This window comes from Lynx rufus, unplaced genomic scaffold (genome assembly GCF_022079265.1).
Source record: "Lynx rufus isolate CCGP_SWC_20201006 ecotype Redwood Valley unplaced genomic scaffold, mLynRuf1.p SCAF_11, whole genome shotgun sequence".
Taxonomy (NCBI): domain Eukaryota; kingdom Metazoa; phylum Chordata; class Mammalia; order Carnivora; family Felidae; genus Lynx; species Lynx rufus.
Window position 1 is genome coordinate 28,697,468 of NW_025814825.1, and position 15,242 is coordinate 28,712,709.

Here is a 15,242-nt window from a genome sequence, read left to right on the forward strand (position 1 = left end):
GTGGGTCTGTCTGTATGTGTTGGTGTGTAAGGATCTGTATCTGGGGTGGGGGGAGGAGTGCTTTGTCTGGGAGGAGTGTCTATAAGCATCCCCGGGTCTGTATCTCCACTCCCTCACCCCATAGTGCCAGCAAGGATGGGGTGGGAATAGAAAAGGAAGGAGGACCTGCAGTGATCAACAAACAGGATGATGATGATGATGATGATGATGATGATGATGATTTTGAAAGAAGTTGTGGTACGGTTTGAGCCTGGCCTAGACGGCGGGGAGGGCAGATTTATCCAGACCCAACCCTTCCCAGGGTGGTGCGGAGGCAATCGGGGCTTGGATAATGGAGTTGGGAGAGCGCGGCGACTGGGGATGGCTGGGTGGGGTGCAAAAGGCAAGGCGGGGGGGGTGGGGGGGGGGCAAGGTTCTGCCACCCTTCCCCTGCCCGGATTCCGCTGCCCTTACACAAACTCATCCGGGAAGCCGTCCGAGCCCGGGCTAGGGGCCGGGAGATGGGATCGCGGTAGGGAGCCGCGGGGGCGGGGGCAATGAGGAAGAACGGGAGAGACGGGGTGGGGCTGAGGGAGGGAGGAAAGAGGAGAGAGGGGAGGGAGGAGGAACAGGAGGAAGGAGAAGACGGGAGCGGCCGGTTCGCCGGCAGCCAGTAGGGAGGCCGCGGGGGCCCGGCGACGTCGGAGGCTCTAAGGTGGACAGAGGCCCCCGCCTCCGTACTGCTGACGCGCCCCTGGATCCCTTCTGGCTCACACTCGCGCCCCCAGTCTTGCTTGGTGCCGTGGAGCGGCGGCAGAGGCGGCAGATCCGAGGAGGGCAGGTGAGAAGGGCTGGGCTGGAGGACCGCAGCGCGGGGAGCAAGCAAAGCTCAGAGGCCGGAGGGCCGCGGAGTAAGGCTCCGTCCAAGGACCGCGCCGGGGGCGAGAGACCCCAAGATCCTCGGGATTTCCGAGCCCTGAACTGAAGCGGCCGTCGGGGAACTGCCAGGAGACTGGGCTTCCGCGGCTCTGGCTCTTCCCCACCAGGAGTGGGGGCAGGGGGACAGGGAGCCGAACGGTGAGAAGTTAGGGGGAAAGGGCTTGGAGAGAACTTGACCATCAGGCTCCGAGGTTCCACGTGCGTATCCTCACTTCTCTCTTCTCCTAGATCCCCATCTGCTAAATGCCAAGGTCTGCACTTTCTGTGCCCAGTCAAGGCGTTGGCGGATCTCACCCAGCCAGACCCCTCTGAATCGCGGGTGAGCACCCAACTCTCGCGAAGGCGGAGGTGGGGAGCCGCCGCAGGTGGCAAGTATGAGCTGGGTCCCAAGGAGTCTCTAGAGAGCACGGACTGCCTGTGTTGCCCGGGCGGAGCTGGGGTTGGGCCTCCTGGGCAGAGCAGAGACCCCTCCTGGCAGTCCTCGGAAGCCATGCTGGTGGCAGCAGAGAGTGGAGAGCACCAGAGACAGAAAGATACACACACATACACATACGCCTCCTTGTTGTGGGCCCATGGCCCAAGGAGGGAAAGCAGCTGCTGCCTCACAAGGACCAGGCCCTCCCATTTGGTCCCCAGGAAGCTGTCCCTGCTCCAATCTTACACCTTTCCAAGATATGGGGTCTCCAAGAGCACTAGGGCCTTTACCAACTTGCCCTTGCCCTCAACAACCTTTCCAATCTCCGCGGTGCTGTGATGGACCCTAACTTGGATGCTGCTGCTTTTATGTTACTGGGAGTGGGAGCAGCTACTACCTTCCAGGGAAGGTCCAGGGACCACCTAGTCTGTAGCATCCTGGCCAAGTGTTCACATCTCTGCCTATAGTCTCTGCCTAGCACTGCCAGGAAGGCTAGGTTCCTCCATTCTGGAGCCTGATTCATCCATCTTTCTGGATGCTCTGCCCTTGGGTCAACTGTGCCTGGACCCTGGCTCCCACCTGGGCCATGCTTGCCTGGGGGGCGGGGGAGGGCGCAGGGGATAAAATGGCCTAAGCATCAGCTTTCTGCTCTTGGGAGAGAATAGGCAATGGGTGAGTGGAAATCATGGATGCATGGCTCTGAGGCTTATGCTTAGCGCATTCTCTGAAGGTAGAAGGTAGCCTTAAAAATAGGCCTTTGCCCCCTCTTGGCCTGTGTCACTTGTACTGTGAATAAAAAATTAATCCTCTTCTCTCCAGGTTGAGTCAGGTGGTCTCTAGGGGCCTGGACTGTGCAGCTGCCCTGTCCCATCTCCCTCAGCATTCCCATGCCACCTGCTCTAGGAGCCTGGGAACCAAAGATTGCCTAAGTCCAAGTCTGTCCAGCAGGCCCCAGGGTCCTCCACTCCCACCCCTGCCTTGGCCAGAGGCCAGGCTCCCAGTCAGCCCAGAGTGCTCCTGGAACCCACAGCCTTAGAGGACCTGTGTCCATTTACACATGCATTGATGCATGTGTGCATTCCTTTTACTCAGCTACCCAGCACTGATCCTACTCCATGCTAGTCACGCAGCTAGGTCCCAGAGATGAAGCACTGAACACAACAGGAGAAGCTCACAGTCTAGTGGGAAAGAGAGATTTTAATCAGCAAAACAGGTATCTGTTGGGTCCAAGGCAGGAACAAAGCAAGTGCTCTGCCAACACCCCCTTATGGATTTGGAGTGAGCGAGTCCAGCCCCGCTCCCTCCCACTCTGCTCTGGGGTGGTAGGTTGAGCCTGGGTGGCAGTCTTATGGAGTAGGGACCACCTAAAGGCTCACTCTAGACCCCACTCTATCCCATCTGGGGACTCAGAAAGGACACTGTGGTCAGGGGGGGCTGGTCCAGAGATTGGGAGATTGGGACCAGGTCTACAATGAGGCCATGTGTATTTGGGGCCCATGTCTAGCTCTAGCCTCTTCACAGGGTGGGGGTGAAGGGTCCATGTAGCTTTATGTGGCTACTGTGCTGATGCCCTTCTGCTTCTTGGTCCCCAGGTCTGCACTTCTGCTTCCCCAGCCAGGAGTCACCAAGATGCCCATACTGGAAAAAGCTCCCCATAAGATGGCAGCAAAACCGCCCAGCAGTGAGGAGGAGTCTGTGAGTGATTTCTGGAGCTCTCTCCTTCATCCCTGTTCTCCCTGCTCACATACTCTTGCTTCCAGAACAGTCCTGTGTGGGACTAGCCCCCAACCCTGCACTCTCCAGGGCGCGAAGTCCAGGCTGCAGTCCTGCTCTGAGCCCACTGAGGAGCCTGGGAACGCCTCGAAGGGCTGGGAGTGGTTTCAGGGGATGCTGATGGAATTCTGACAGCCACACTTCCTAACCCCAAAGCCAGGAAGAGCCCTTGACCTGGGCCAGGTACTCTCTCTTCTCCCAGGGCTTTTTCCCCTCCCCAAGTTCCACTTCCAATGGCTTTGAGCCTAGTGGAGTTGCCTTAGGGTGAGGCTGAATTCTCTACCTTAAGCCAGGTCACCTCCCAGTCCCGGCTACTGTTACTGGTTCAGCCCTGGAGCCTTAGGCACTATCTTCCCCACTGGTTTAAGACAATGCCACCCCTCCTTAGGCAGGCATCCTCCTTCCTTACCTTCTTAAGTGATGGAGCAGCTTATCTAGTCTGTGAGTTGTTGCAGTGCTGGCCCCTCTGCTAAGTTAGTCTTCTTGCCACTTCTTTACCCAGGGCTTCATTTGAAATCCTAATTAGAACTTTTAGGCTTCTACCCATGAAGTTGCTGACCATGTTGTTTGTCCTGACTTTTGCAGCCCACAAACATCTCTGTTGTTGAGTCTTGCCATGGCATGTCCCTCCCATTGAAATGTGGCTTCCCTGGGAGCAGGCCTTTTCTTTCCATTGTCCCTAAGTCCAGTCTAGGGCCTGGTTCACATGAACTTCCCAGGAAATGTGTACTGACCTGGGACCCTAGTGTCCAAAGACCCTCATTAGTACACCTCCCTGCCTCTATCTAGCCCCAGGTGTGGGCCAGAAGCCTAGGAGAGTCTGGGGAGGAGCCCCATGGGGCTACGACATGTGAGCAGAGATTTTCTGCCTCATTCCATTTTACCCATCGCTGATTCCCCATAACTCTGAGTCCCAGCACCCTGTCAGAGCCCTGAGGAAGGGTGACCTGTTTCTAGCTGGGGCCCCAGCCAGGCCTGCTGGCACTCTTGGAAAGGCCACCAGCTGGGCTTGGCTTTCTGCAGGTACTTGCCCACTCACCCACCAGAGAGGCCTCCAGACCCCAAGACAGGGGAGGGGGAACCAGAGCAGCTGGATGGGGGTCTGGACCTGGCTCTCTTGAAGTGGGCTGAGGAATCTGGAATGCTACCCAGACCACCCTGGTCCTTGAGAGTTCCCTGGGGCAGGATAGCCCATAGTTGGCACTGATACCCTCCTCCCTCCCCCTAGGGTAGTGAGCTCTAAAGACAGGATGAGGCAGGCAAGATTCTCATTCATTCATCAGCACAGGCTCCCGTGGTTGGTCCTTGTCTGCCAAGGGCCACTTGGGGAGGGCCTTAGCCCATGCAGTGCAGGAGCAAAGCAGAGGCAAGCTTTGAATGGGCCCCTTTACTCCACAGCCTGCCAGGGGTGGAAATTCACTGTCACCCCCACTCCAAGGGGAAAAACCCCTGAAAGAAGGTGACTACCTACTGCCAACTTTGTAAACTTTATCGGTAATATGAAAAGTCCTGGTTTCTGACCGTAACTAGCTTAGTGAGGAAGAAGGAAAAGGAGGGAATGGAAAAAGGACCAAGGAGGAAGGGAGAGAACAATCTAGGAGGAAGGAGCAGAGTGGATGTTGGATGAAGACTGATTTCAGGTCCCAACTCTGCTATCATATTGCTGGGTGACCATGGACTAGTTTCTCCACTCTTTGGGCTTCAGTTTCATCTGAAAATGGAAGGAAAATCCCTGCCCAGGTCAGCCGTAACATGGTTGAACACAAGCATGAGATCCCTGGGTGAACACAGCTGGTAAATTAGGAAGCATGGCATCCAGAAAGGGGAGACATTGGTGGAGAGTTCTATTCAGACTCTCTCCACACTTTGGGAGTCCCCAGAAGTTATGGGTTTCCTTTTAGGAATCCCTTTTAGAGGGGGACAGTAACATCATAACATTTTATGATGTGCTTATCTGGGGCCAGTGGTTTGTCTCATTTAATTCTGTCTGTGCTCCACTCAGGTAGGAATTGTTATTTATGTCCTATGGGTTAGGAAGCTGGGGCTCAGAAAGGCTAAGATAGGAAGAACATCCACAGCACTCTCTGTTCTCCCTCCCTGCCCTGTACCCACATGGAGCAGAATGGGGCTCCCCAGCTTTCATAACTGGGAAGGGCTTAGTAAGGAGCCAGGACATGAGTCACCTTCTTAGGAAACAACTTGCAGGATTCTGAACTATGCCTCCCGCCATGTTTCACCTGTCCAAATCTCTCCATTAGTATTATACCCTTTGGGTCCAGAGATCAACTGACTTCTGAAGCCCCAGCTGGAAACAATCCCTAAATTAAGAGTGATAAGTATCCAATATCAGTAACAGATCTGTTTCATCTTAGACCCATTCCCTGTGATTTAAAAGCACTTTTCACATAGGATCTGTTTGATCCTATGGGAGGTGGAGGTTATTATCCCCATTTTACAGGAGGGGAAACTGAGGCTCAAAGGTGAGGTGGTTTGCTTAAGATTACACAGCTGGTTAGCAGCAGGTCAGTGCATAAACCCAGGTCTGTCTGGTGCCAACATCAAGGTATTTTCCTCTACACTTTATCCCCTCGTGGGGGCAGGACTGGGGTACCAGAAAAAAACAAATAGAAGTTTCCTAAGTTCATAATTCTGCTGAGCTGAGCCCTGGAAATAGGCAAGACCCAGAGTGTAGAACAAGGATAAGGCCAGATGGAGACACACAGTGGGAATCATCTCGCGGACAGGCATGGACCCCACACAAGAACAGGCATAGCAAGTGCTGGTGAACTCTCTCTTCCAGGAGTTGCCCAAACTTCCAGTGCCCCCACTGCAGCAGACCCTGGCCACTTACCTGCGGTGCATGCAGCACCTAGTACCTGAAGAACAGTTCAAGAGGAGCCAGGCCATTGTGCAGCGGTTTGGGGCCCCTGGTGGCCTTGGTGAGACCCTGCAGCAGAAGCTCCTGGAACGACAGGAGAAGACAGCCAATTGGGTAAGAGTTGCTGAGAGGGAGCAGACTAGGGCGTGGGGGCAGACAAGGGACCCACAGGGTGGGGGGCAGGGAGCAGACACGGAGACAGGGATTTGGATGAGGGGCAGGTAGGTAACAAAGATGGACAGATGAAGGGATAGGGATGAGAGGAGAAACAGGGGGACAGCAAGGGACAGACAGGATGTGGGATGGGAGATAGGGATGGGGACCAAAAAGGGACAGATGGGGATAGAGATAGAGTGCTGGGGAGAGACAGGATATACAGGTAGAAGACATTAGGGGTTGCGGATGGGGGACAGACAGGGACAAGGATGGAGGACAGATGGGGGATAAGGAAGGGGAACAGGGGTGGGGGCAGCAGGAGATAGAAATGGGGCAATAGGGAAAGACAGGGTACAGAGATGGAGACAGATGGGGGACAGGGATGGCAGATAGTGATGGGGTGGAAGAAGATAGAGGTAAGTTCAGGGAAACAAAGAAGGGTGAAAAGCATGAACAAGACACACATAAAGATGGGCAGGGAACAGGGATGAAGTACCAAACACCCAGAATGGGAAACTGGGATGGAAGAGAAGGATGGCATGGGGCAAAAATGAAGGATAGTCATGGTGGGCTGGAGAGCACACAGGCCCTAGTGCATCACTAGGGCTCCATGTGCATTTGCGGAATGAACGAACAAAGTCCATGGTCCAAGAAAGTGTCTCAGTTGTCCCTTGGGCCTGCCAGGATGGGACTGGGTGCTCTCGAGGCAAGGTGCCTTTGTTCAGAGGGGCGTGTGTGACCTTGCGGGGTAATGGCACCCCTCCCGTTTTCCCCAACAGGTGTCTGAGTACTGGCTGAATGACATGTATCTCAATAACCGCCTGGCCCTGCCTGTAAACTCCAGTCCAGCTGTGATCTTTGCCCGCCAGCACTTTCAAGATACAAATGACCAGCTAAGGTGAGGAGGCCACCATGCTCCTGAATTCACAGCTTGAGAGCCTGCCTGGGGTCCTGGCTCCAGTAGCAGGAAGGAAAGGTCAACGCTTGTGCCTTGGCTGAGATTTCTGAGACCAAATGCCTCTGAGACAGAGGCAGTCCAGGCCATGGGTTTGGGAAATTGGTTAGATGAGGCTACAATATGAGTGACAAACACAGGGTCTTCCTCGGAATATATTTATTTGAGGTGGAGTGGGCAGTAAATGGAGGTCATGGGCCCCCAGGTGTCCCCAGGGCATTCTTGACCTGGCTGAGGCCCTGGAAGGAGGTATGCATCTCTGCCCTACCAGTACCTGAGTCTTGGGTTTGTCACTGGGATGCACTGCACCAGGCTATCTAAACAGAGGCTCCAAGGGGGTGGAAATGGTTCCTTCCTGCCAGCTGCCGCCGCCAGAGCCTTTTCCATCTGCTGCAATTTCAGGGCTCACTGAGCCACGGGAATGGCCTCTGGGCCCACTGATGTTGATGGGGGGAGTTTACACAGGGATGTGGCAGGGAGGAAAGGTCTCCCTACAGGAGTCTCTTAGAGCCAAATCCAATGTGGCACAGCATCAGGACAGTTCAGAGAGGAAAAACCAACCAAACAAAAGAGGCAGGGCCTACCTTGGCCTGTGGGCAGGGCTCAGCTATGCTAGTTAGACCCCCATCCCCTCCTTCCTCACTGAGACTAGCCCAACTGACTGCTGGTCAGGCAGCCTGCAAGCCTGGACCTCCCATGCCAGCAGGAAGTATGCAGATAAATGGATGAGCAGCTGCTGAAAACAGTTCTCCAACTGCTTACAAGGGGACATTTTTCCTCCTTAAGCCAGGGCCATCACCCATGGGCAGTTAAGATGACATGGCCCTGTGGCACAGTTCTCTGGTGACTCTTTTCCCCCTGGCACTTACTTTCATTTTCATTAGCACCGAATGAAATTGACTTTTCCTGGGAGACTGGATTTCCCCAAACCCAGGTTTCTTTTCCAGTTCAGCCCCAGCACTGGCCTTTCCTAGGGCGAAACCCACCCCTGACCATCCAGCCTTCTCCTGCCTGCTCTGTGGCCTCTGCTCGTTTTCTCTCCCTCCTCCTCCTCCTCCTTCTCATTCACCTTCTGCTTTCCTCTCCTCCTCCCAGTTATCTCCACAGGACCATTTTTAATCCAAGGCTTGTGAAGGACTGACAGCATGATGCGGGGGAGGGGGGTGGGCAGGCAACAGGAATCCCATCAGATTAGTGTACCACTGAGGCCTGGCATCTGGAGGGTGGTCCTTGAGTTTGGGAGAAAGGAGATGGAGGGGAGGGAGAGGAATGTTGGAGAAAGGGAAGGGGCCTGAGCCCCTGAGAGGAGAACTTAAGGCTTCATGTGTCTCTGCAGGTTCGCAGCCAACCTCATCTCTGGCGTGCTCAGCTACAAGACCCTGCTGGACAGGTAGGATGGGGCCCAGGCTGGGAAGGGCAGAGCCCTGTTTTGGCACAGCCTGTTGAGTCATCTGTCTCCCTGCTACACTAGTCAAGGAGCAACCAGAGGGCAGAGACCTTGTCTTTTTCAGCTCTGTGTTCCTGGCTCATGTCATAGAGCAGGTGGACCAACCCCCCTCCCCGCCCCCGCCCCAACTCCTGCAGCATCAGGATAACCTTTACCCCAGCTGACCCAACCATTAGTGGTTCCTCTTCCTAGGGTAAGCACTCTCCTTCCTTGATCTCTTTAAAATGCACCCCCACTCACACACTGTACCAAAATGAATTTGCAGAAAAATGGTACAGAGGTACAAAATACACAACCACATATCTTATGTTTACTATAGGTTCAATAGACATAAAATTCCTCCATCAAATTGCTGTAGAAGTTTCTGAGAGCTCCCACTGATTCCTATGGTTCAGTGTGGCACCTGCACGTTGAGCAGCAGGGCCATGGAACACCCTACCCTCACTCTGCCCCAGCTAATCTTAGGGCTGCCTCTTCCCCTCAACGCTCAGCTTACATATCTGGTCCTTATCACCCTGTCTCATTATCCAAAACCTTCCCATCTATCAACTTGCTGCTTATTGCCTATGCTCCACCTACATATCCCAGGACCTGTGCCCCATTAGAACAGGAGACTCGTGTTTTGCTTGCCACTATAATCCCAGATCCCAGAAAGATGCCACTATTACCCCTGTGCCTGGCACAGAGGAATGCTCAATAACATTTGTTGCCTGAAAGGGAGGGAGGAGAAGTAGAGATGGAGGGAGGGAGGAGAGAAGAAGGAAGAGGAAGAGGAAGAAGAGAGAGGGACGGAAGAAGGAAGGACAGAGGAAAGAGATAAAAGCAGAGAGAAGGGAGAGGAGGAGGGGGAGGAAGTGGAGGAAGGAAGGGAAGAGAAAGAAGGAAGGAGGGAAGGGGAGACAGACAAAGATGGAGGAGAGGGGAGAGGGATGAAGGAAGGAGGAGGAGTAGGGAAAGGAAGAGGAGGAGGAGGAGTAAAAGGTCAGGGAGGAAGTAAAGAAGGACACAAGATACGCTGAGACCACAGGAGAAAGAGAACTTTCTACCTTGAATTTAGAGAAGGCTTCTGGAAGAGGCGATGGAAGAGTAGGCTCTTAAAGGAGTGGAAGTTTTCCTAAACAAATTAGTTGAGTGCAGAGGTGGGGTGAAGACATGCCAGGCAAAGACCAGCAGAAGCGAAGGCACAGGGCTGCCTGAGGCAGGGGTGAGGGAAAAAATCAGAGGCTTGAGCAAACCCCGAGGGTGTCCATGGACCTTGGAAATGGGGCACTCCACTACTTTAAAAAGTGAGGAATCCAGCTCTCTTACTACCATCCTAACGCAGTTCTGGTATTTGTGCCCTGCTTTGCCTGATCAAGTCAAGTAGAAGCAATTCTGATTCCCTGCCTCCCTCCCTGCTCTCCCTCTCCAGTCACTCCATCCCCACCGACTGTGCCAAGGGCCAGCTGTCAGGGCAGCCACTCTGTATGAAGCAATACTACGGGCTCTTCTCCTCCTACCGCCTCCCTGGCCACATCCAGGATACACTGGTGGCCCAGAAGAGCAGTGTCATGCCCGAGCCAGAGCATGTCATTGTGGCCTGCTGCAACCAGGTCAGTCGCCCCTCTCTGCTGCATCTCAGGCTTGGGGAGGGTGCATGAGTACTTACCCACTCCTATTTCACCAGGCATGCTCAGCCCGCTCTCAGAGGCAGACAGTGAGCTGGGACAGCATGACCCCAAAGTGGGGTTTCTTGATTCCTACTCAGTCCCATTTCTCTCCACGAATTAGATTTTAAGAACAAGGAGAGTCATCAATTGAGAATGACTTATGTAGGCTCTTATATGGGCCCTGACCAGCCAGGTCAACTCAAAAGAACTTCCTGGATGGACTGAGACCCTGCATGGCCTTAGCAACTCCTCATGAATCACCCAGGCTGTGGCCTTCCTGGAGACCACATGCAGACATATGGACAGCTTAACAGACTGCCCATCGGGACCTCCATGTCCAGGCCTTAGGCTTGGCACTTACATGTATGCACCCCACCTGGTTCTATAGTAACCTTGCAGAGGGGCCTTTAAATCTCCATCTGAAAAAAGGGGAAATGGGACTTAGACAAGTTGAGTGGCCTGTCCAAGACTGAGAAGGACTCCCAGGCCTGGCCAGTGCCCCATCTCCTGCAGCTCAGGTCTTCATACTGGGTTCCAGGAACCAACAAGGACCCATGGGGCCCCAGGGGATAGTCTTAGCATGAGGGCTCCTGACCCCTTACCAGTGCCCACTAGGTGATTTGGTCTGTATATTGAGCCTCCACCTCATGATTTCATCTGACAAAAAGCGGTTTTGTTTAGGATTTGGTTTTTTTCTGGTTTTGTTTTGTTTTGTTTTGTTTGGGTTTGCTTTGGTTTTTGAGTTTTGGTGGGGTTTTTTGTTTTTTTGTTTGTGTGGTTGGTTTTGCTAAAAACCTACCCCCCAGGATTCCCCCGCTATTTGTGCTACAATGTTTTCTTCTTGGGTTCATCTGACATTTTCTAGGATAGGAGCTCAGTGAAAGTCTGCCATCCTAGGTTAGCATTCCCACTGGAAGCCCACATGACAGTTTAGCCACAAACAAGAAACTTTCTCCGTCTTCATTCAAAAGTCAAACTCATTTCCCAGCCCCTATGTGCTGCAGTATCCATCCATTTCAGAAATGCTCTTGGGGCTCCTGCTCAGAACCAGGCCACATGTATGCTTCTCAGGACATGGGACCAGGTACTTATGTCAACCAGCAGAAAAGGGATCTTGACTTGGGGCTAGATAAGACCTTTCACAAAGCCCAAGACTCTGGCTTCAAAGCTACTAATGATAGCTCACAGGTCTCACATACAAAGCACATGCATGTACACCTGTATATGGACACACAAAGGGATAGAGCATTTTGTGTGTTATTTTTCCATTTGAATCTTCCTCTGCTTATCATTTGCTGACTTGCTTTTTTTTCTCCACTCACCAGTGTGTTTGAGATCTATCTCTGTAGCTGTATCTAGAGCTAGTTCATTCCTATTTACCAATGAGTAGACATGCATTAGATAAATAAACTCATTTAATTTAGCTGTTCCCCTTCTGAAGAACACGTAGGCTGTCTCTACCATTTTGCTATTGCAAATAAGGCTTATATGCCCACTGCTTCACATATCTGGGCACAAGAGTGTATGTTTCTCCAAGCCTAAGGCTAAAGTATGCATTTATAAGAGTGACTGCTGAATCATAAGGTATGCACATTTTCAGTTTTGATAGACACTGCCCTCCAATAGCAATTGTACCAATTTATACTTAATTCCCCATAAACATAATAGTTTTACATGAAGTAGGAACCATAGAAACAGGTTTTATTTTAGCTAAGGTTAATCTGGCCCTCTTTGATTTGGGGAAGCTTAGAGTCCAGCCCAGTCAACAGCATTTGGATAGGTCCCCAACATGTGACTTTTCAGGGAACCATCACATACCTTGAGCCTGAGTATCCCCTATCTATACGCATGTGTGAAGGCTCAGTGAAGGCCCTTCGCCTTGGGCCGGCTGCCATGAGTGACGTGTTTGACCTGTTTCCCCCACAGTTCTTTGTCTTGGATGTTGTCATTAATTTCCGCCGTCTCAGTGAGGGGGATCTGTTCACTCAGTTGAGAAAGATAGTCAAAATGGCTTCCAACGAGGATGAACGCTTGCCTCCAATCGGCCTGCTGACGTCAGAAGGGAGGAGCGAGTGGGCTGAGGCCAGGACAGTCCTCGTGAAAGGTTAGCAGCAGTGCCCAGCGCGTCTCCACGCTCATCTCATCCTCATGCCCATTGGCTTTCCTTCCTCCAGGGTTGGGCACCATGCCTCATCCCCATTTGCCATAGCATGGGGAGCTCAGGCCTCCCTCCAACTCAGGACCCTACGGAAAGTCAGCTGAGGCACCTGGAAGTTACAGGCACCTCGTTTTTCATCTGACAATATTCTAGCTTCCTGGGTGAGGCTGATGAGCACTGGAATCCTGGAATGTCTGGGAATATTGAGGGACGGAAGTGTTGAGCTGGAGGAAGGCTGGCTACAATTAAGCAGTTGTGTTTTACTGGTGGGCAGCAATGGTACCCATTTTAGGAGTCTGAGTCACTGGGAGAGCTGTCACCTGGAGATCTGGGATGGAGCACAGCTCTGGGAGCATGGTTGGCTGCCTCCTTCATGTGATTTCTCAGTCCTAGAACTTTTCATCTTCAAGCTGACCTATCCTTGTGGCTGGCTTGCTGCTTTTACGAAAGTTTCCAAGCATTCCCACAAGAAAGCTGGTAATAGTTGTAATAATTTTAAATCATCCTCCGGAAACTAATTTTCAAAGCTAAAGCCAGCCTTATTCCCAGGAATTGGATGGAGTGCTTTCCTTTTTTGCCTCTATTAGAGACTGGGGAATAAAAGGGAGGCTTCTGTGGACCTCCATCTGCCCCTTGGGCTCTCATTTGGCCAGATGTCCATTCAGACTCCCTGAGTGTCTATCAGCTGAGGGTCTGGGCTAGGCCTAGAAAGTCTAAGAGGCAGAGAGGATGAAGCTACTGCCCCCAAGCAGCCCACTGGACAGGGTAAGGGAAGGCATGGGGGAGCAGATTCAGGTACACAGTAAGGCAGCATCTACCCATGTAAAGCAATAGAGATAGCAGGTACCAAATAAGTGCTCTGGAACTTCAGCGAGGAGAGGGAGCCCTTCCACTTGGGAAGCTTTTGAAAGATTTCATTGGAAGAGGTGCGAATTTTGCAAAGCTCTTAGACATGAGTGAGAAGAGCAGGAGGGAGGGATAGCAGGCTGGCTGTGGGCAAAGCCGACTGCCCAGCAGGGACATGTCTACCCTGCCTGGTTCCACATGGAGACCAACCAGCCAGCAAAGATGGCCATGCTGGACGTGTTGAGAGAATGAAAAGGTGGTAGGGCCTGGGTCTCGGGCAGTAGGCACTTACATTTTCTGATCCCTCTCCCTAGAAAGTTCTTTTGCCAGGGTTAACTGGCTCCTTGCACCATCCAGAGCTCAGCTCAGGTGTCACTGGCTCAGACCCTCCTAGTGCATCCCCAACTCAGCACACTCTGTCACCTTGTCCTATTTTCTTACCTTGTTTGCATTTGTAACTCTCTGAAACCAGCATCTCATCTGTTTGATGCATGCTGATTATCTGCCTCCCTCCCTTAGTCTATGAGTTCTAGGGGAACAGGGGCCTCATCTGTTTGGATTAACTTTTCAATCTGCTGTGCCAAACACAGTTGGGCCCCAATGATATTTGTTAAATAAAAGAATGAAGGGTTACTAATGATACTAGGCCCTAGACCTATTGCCTACCTACCAGTTAATTCTTTTTCATTCAATTATTGGGTACCCAAGGAATGCTCAGTCCTAAATCAGGGGATGCATGGGACACAGGAGGGTGTGAGAGCTGACCCCATTCTCACAGACCTGACCACCAAATGGGGGAATTAATAACTTGTCATTGGGAAGTGAGTTAATTCCCTCAGGAGGCCATAGTGTAATCAGATCCCACTCTCCTCCCCTCCAGGGACAGAGACAGGCATCAAACAATCGCCTTTGCTTCCAATACAGTTTCCACTTTATTAGCAGGCCAAGCTATCTCCCTGCAGTACTGACCGGGATTGCCTTGAGGTTTAAGTGCTTGGGCTGTGCTAATCGGAATTAATTTGTTAATGGCACTTGATCTGGCTTTCTGAATGGAAGTGCTGTTTCTGAGGGAAGTGTGACAGAAAAGAGGGGCCCACACGCTTTCCCTTCGGAAATCCAATTAATCTGGTTAGCACTGACTGTGTCATCTGCACAGCAGGAAACCAGTCCTTCACATAGACCCCCTCCCTGGAGCATCCCCTACCCACAGAAGGGAAGCCATTTAGGAAATGATTTCAGTATAGATGTGAAAGATCGTGGCAGCTTGGACTAAGGTTGAGAGTAAAGATGGAAAGACATGGGTGAGGTCCACACATATTGCAAAGTAGAAGTAACAAGGAGGAAAAGAAAAGAGAATGGTTCCGAGGTTTTTGATTCAAGCAACTGAGTAGATGGTGGTACCATTCACCGAGATGGGAACCAGTTTGGGGAAGTGGCTGCAGAATGAAGTCCTTTCTAAGTGTGTCAGGTTTGAGATGCCTTGAGTCATCTAAGTGAAGATGTCAAATTAGATCTATGTGTCTGGAGCTCAAGACAGAGGTCAGTACAGAGACATAAATTTGAGAGCCATCAGCACATAAGTGATATTTAAAGTCATGGACCTGGGTGAGATCATCTAGAAACAGCAGAATGGGTCCTCGGAGGTCAGGTAGGGAAAGATACAAAGAGGATTGAGAAAGAGCAGCCCATGAAGTCAAGAGCAAAACCAGGAGATGAGTCACGAAGATTCAAATGGAAGGAGGAAGTGGCCAACTACTTGGAATGCTGCTGATGGCCCCAAGCAGAGCTGGACAAGAGGGGAGCCAGAGTTTGGCAACCCTAAGTCATCGGTGACCTTCACCAAAGTCAGGCTGGGGAGTAGGAAGAACAAATGGTTGCATGCTGATGAATGCGATCCAACAGCAGGAAGAAATTGTTGATGACACTGTCAATGAGTAGAATCAGTTAAGTGTGGATGACTGTTTTCAGACATTTTGGTATTAAAAAGGCAGAAAAATGGGGCTGTTCCTGGGGGTTGATGGGGGTCAAGGAAAATGTCTTTAGTAGG

General features: G+C 51.9%; 1 protein-coding gene across 1 annotated transcript in view; it reads left to right on the forward strand.

Annotated features, from left to right (window-relative positions):
- Positions 1–2,944: 2,944 nt before the first annotated feature.
- The window catches only part of CHAT (choline O-acetyltransferase), a 41,819-nt gene continuing 29,521 nt past the window's right edge, over positions 2,945–15,242 (forward strand). The window contains exons 1-6 of the mRNA XM_047072630.1: positions 2,945–3,028; positions 5,910–6,098; positions 6,920–7,038; positions 8,432–8,485; positions 9,954–10,134; positions 12,118–12,295. Of these exons, the coding sequence (XP_046928586.1) occupies positions 2,963–3,028; positions 5,910–6,098; positions 6,920–7,038; positions 8,432–8,485; positions 9,954–10,134; positions 12,118–12,295 (787 nt within the window). The 5' untranslated portion in view covers positions 2,945–2,962. The remainder of the gene's footprint in view (positions 3,029–5,909; positions 6,099–6,919; positions 7,039–8,431; positions 8,486–9,953; positions 10,135–12,117; positions 12,296–15,242) is intronic.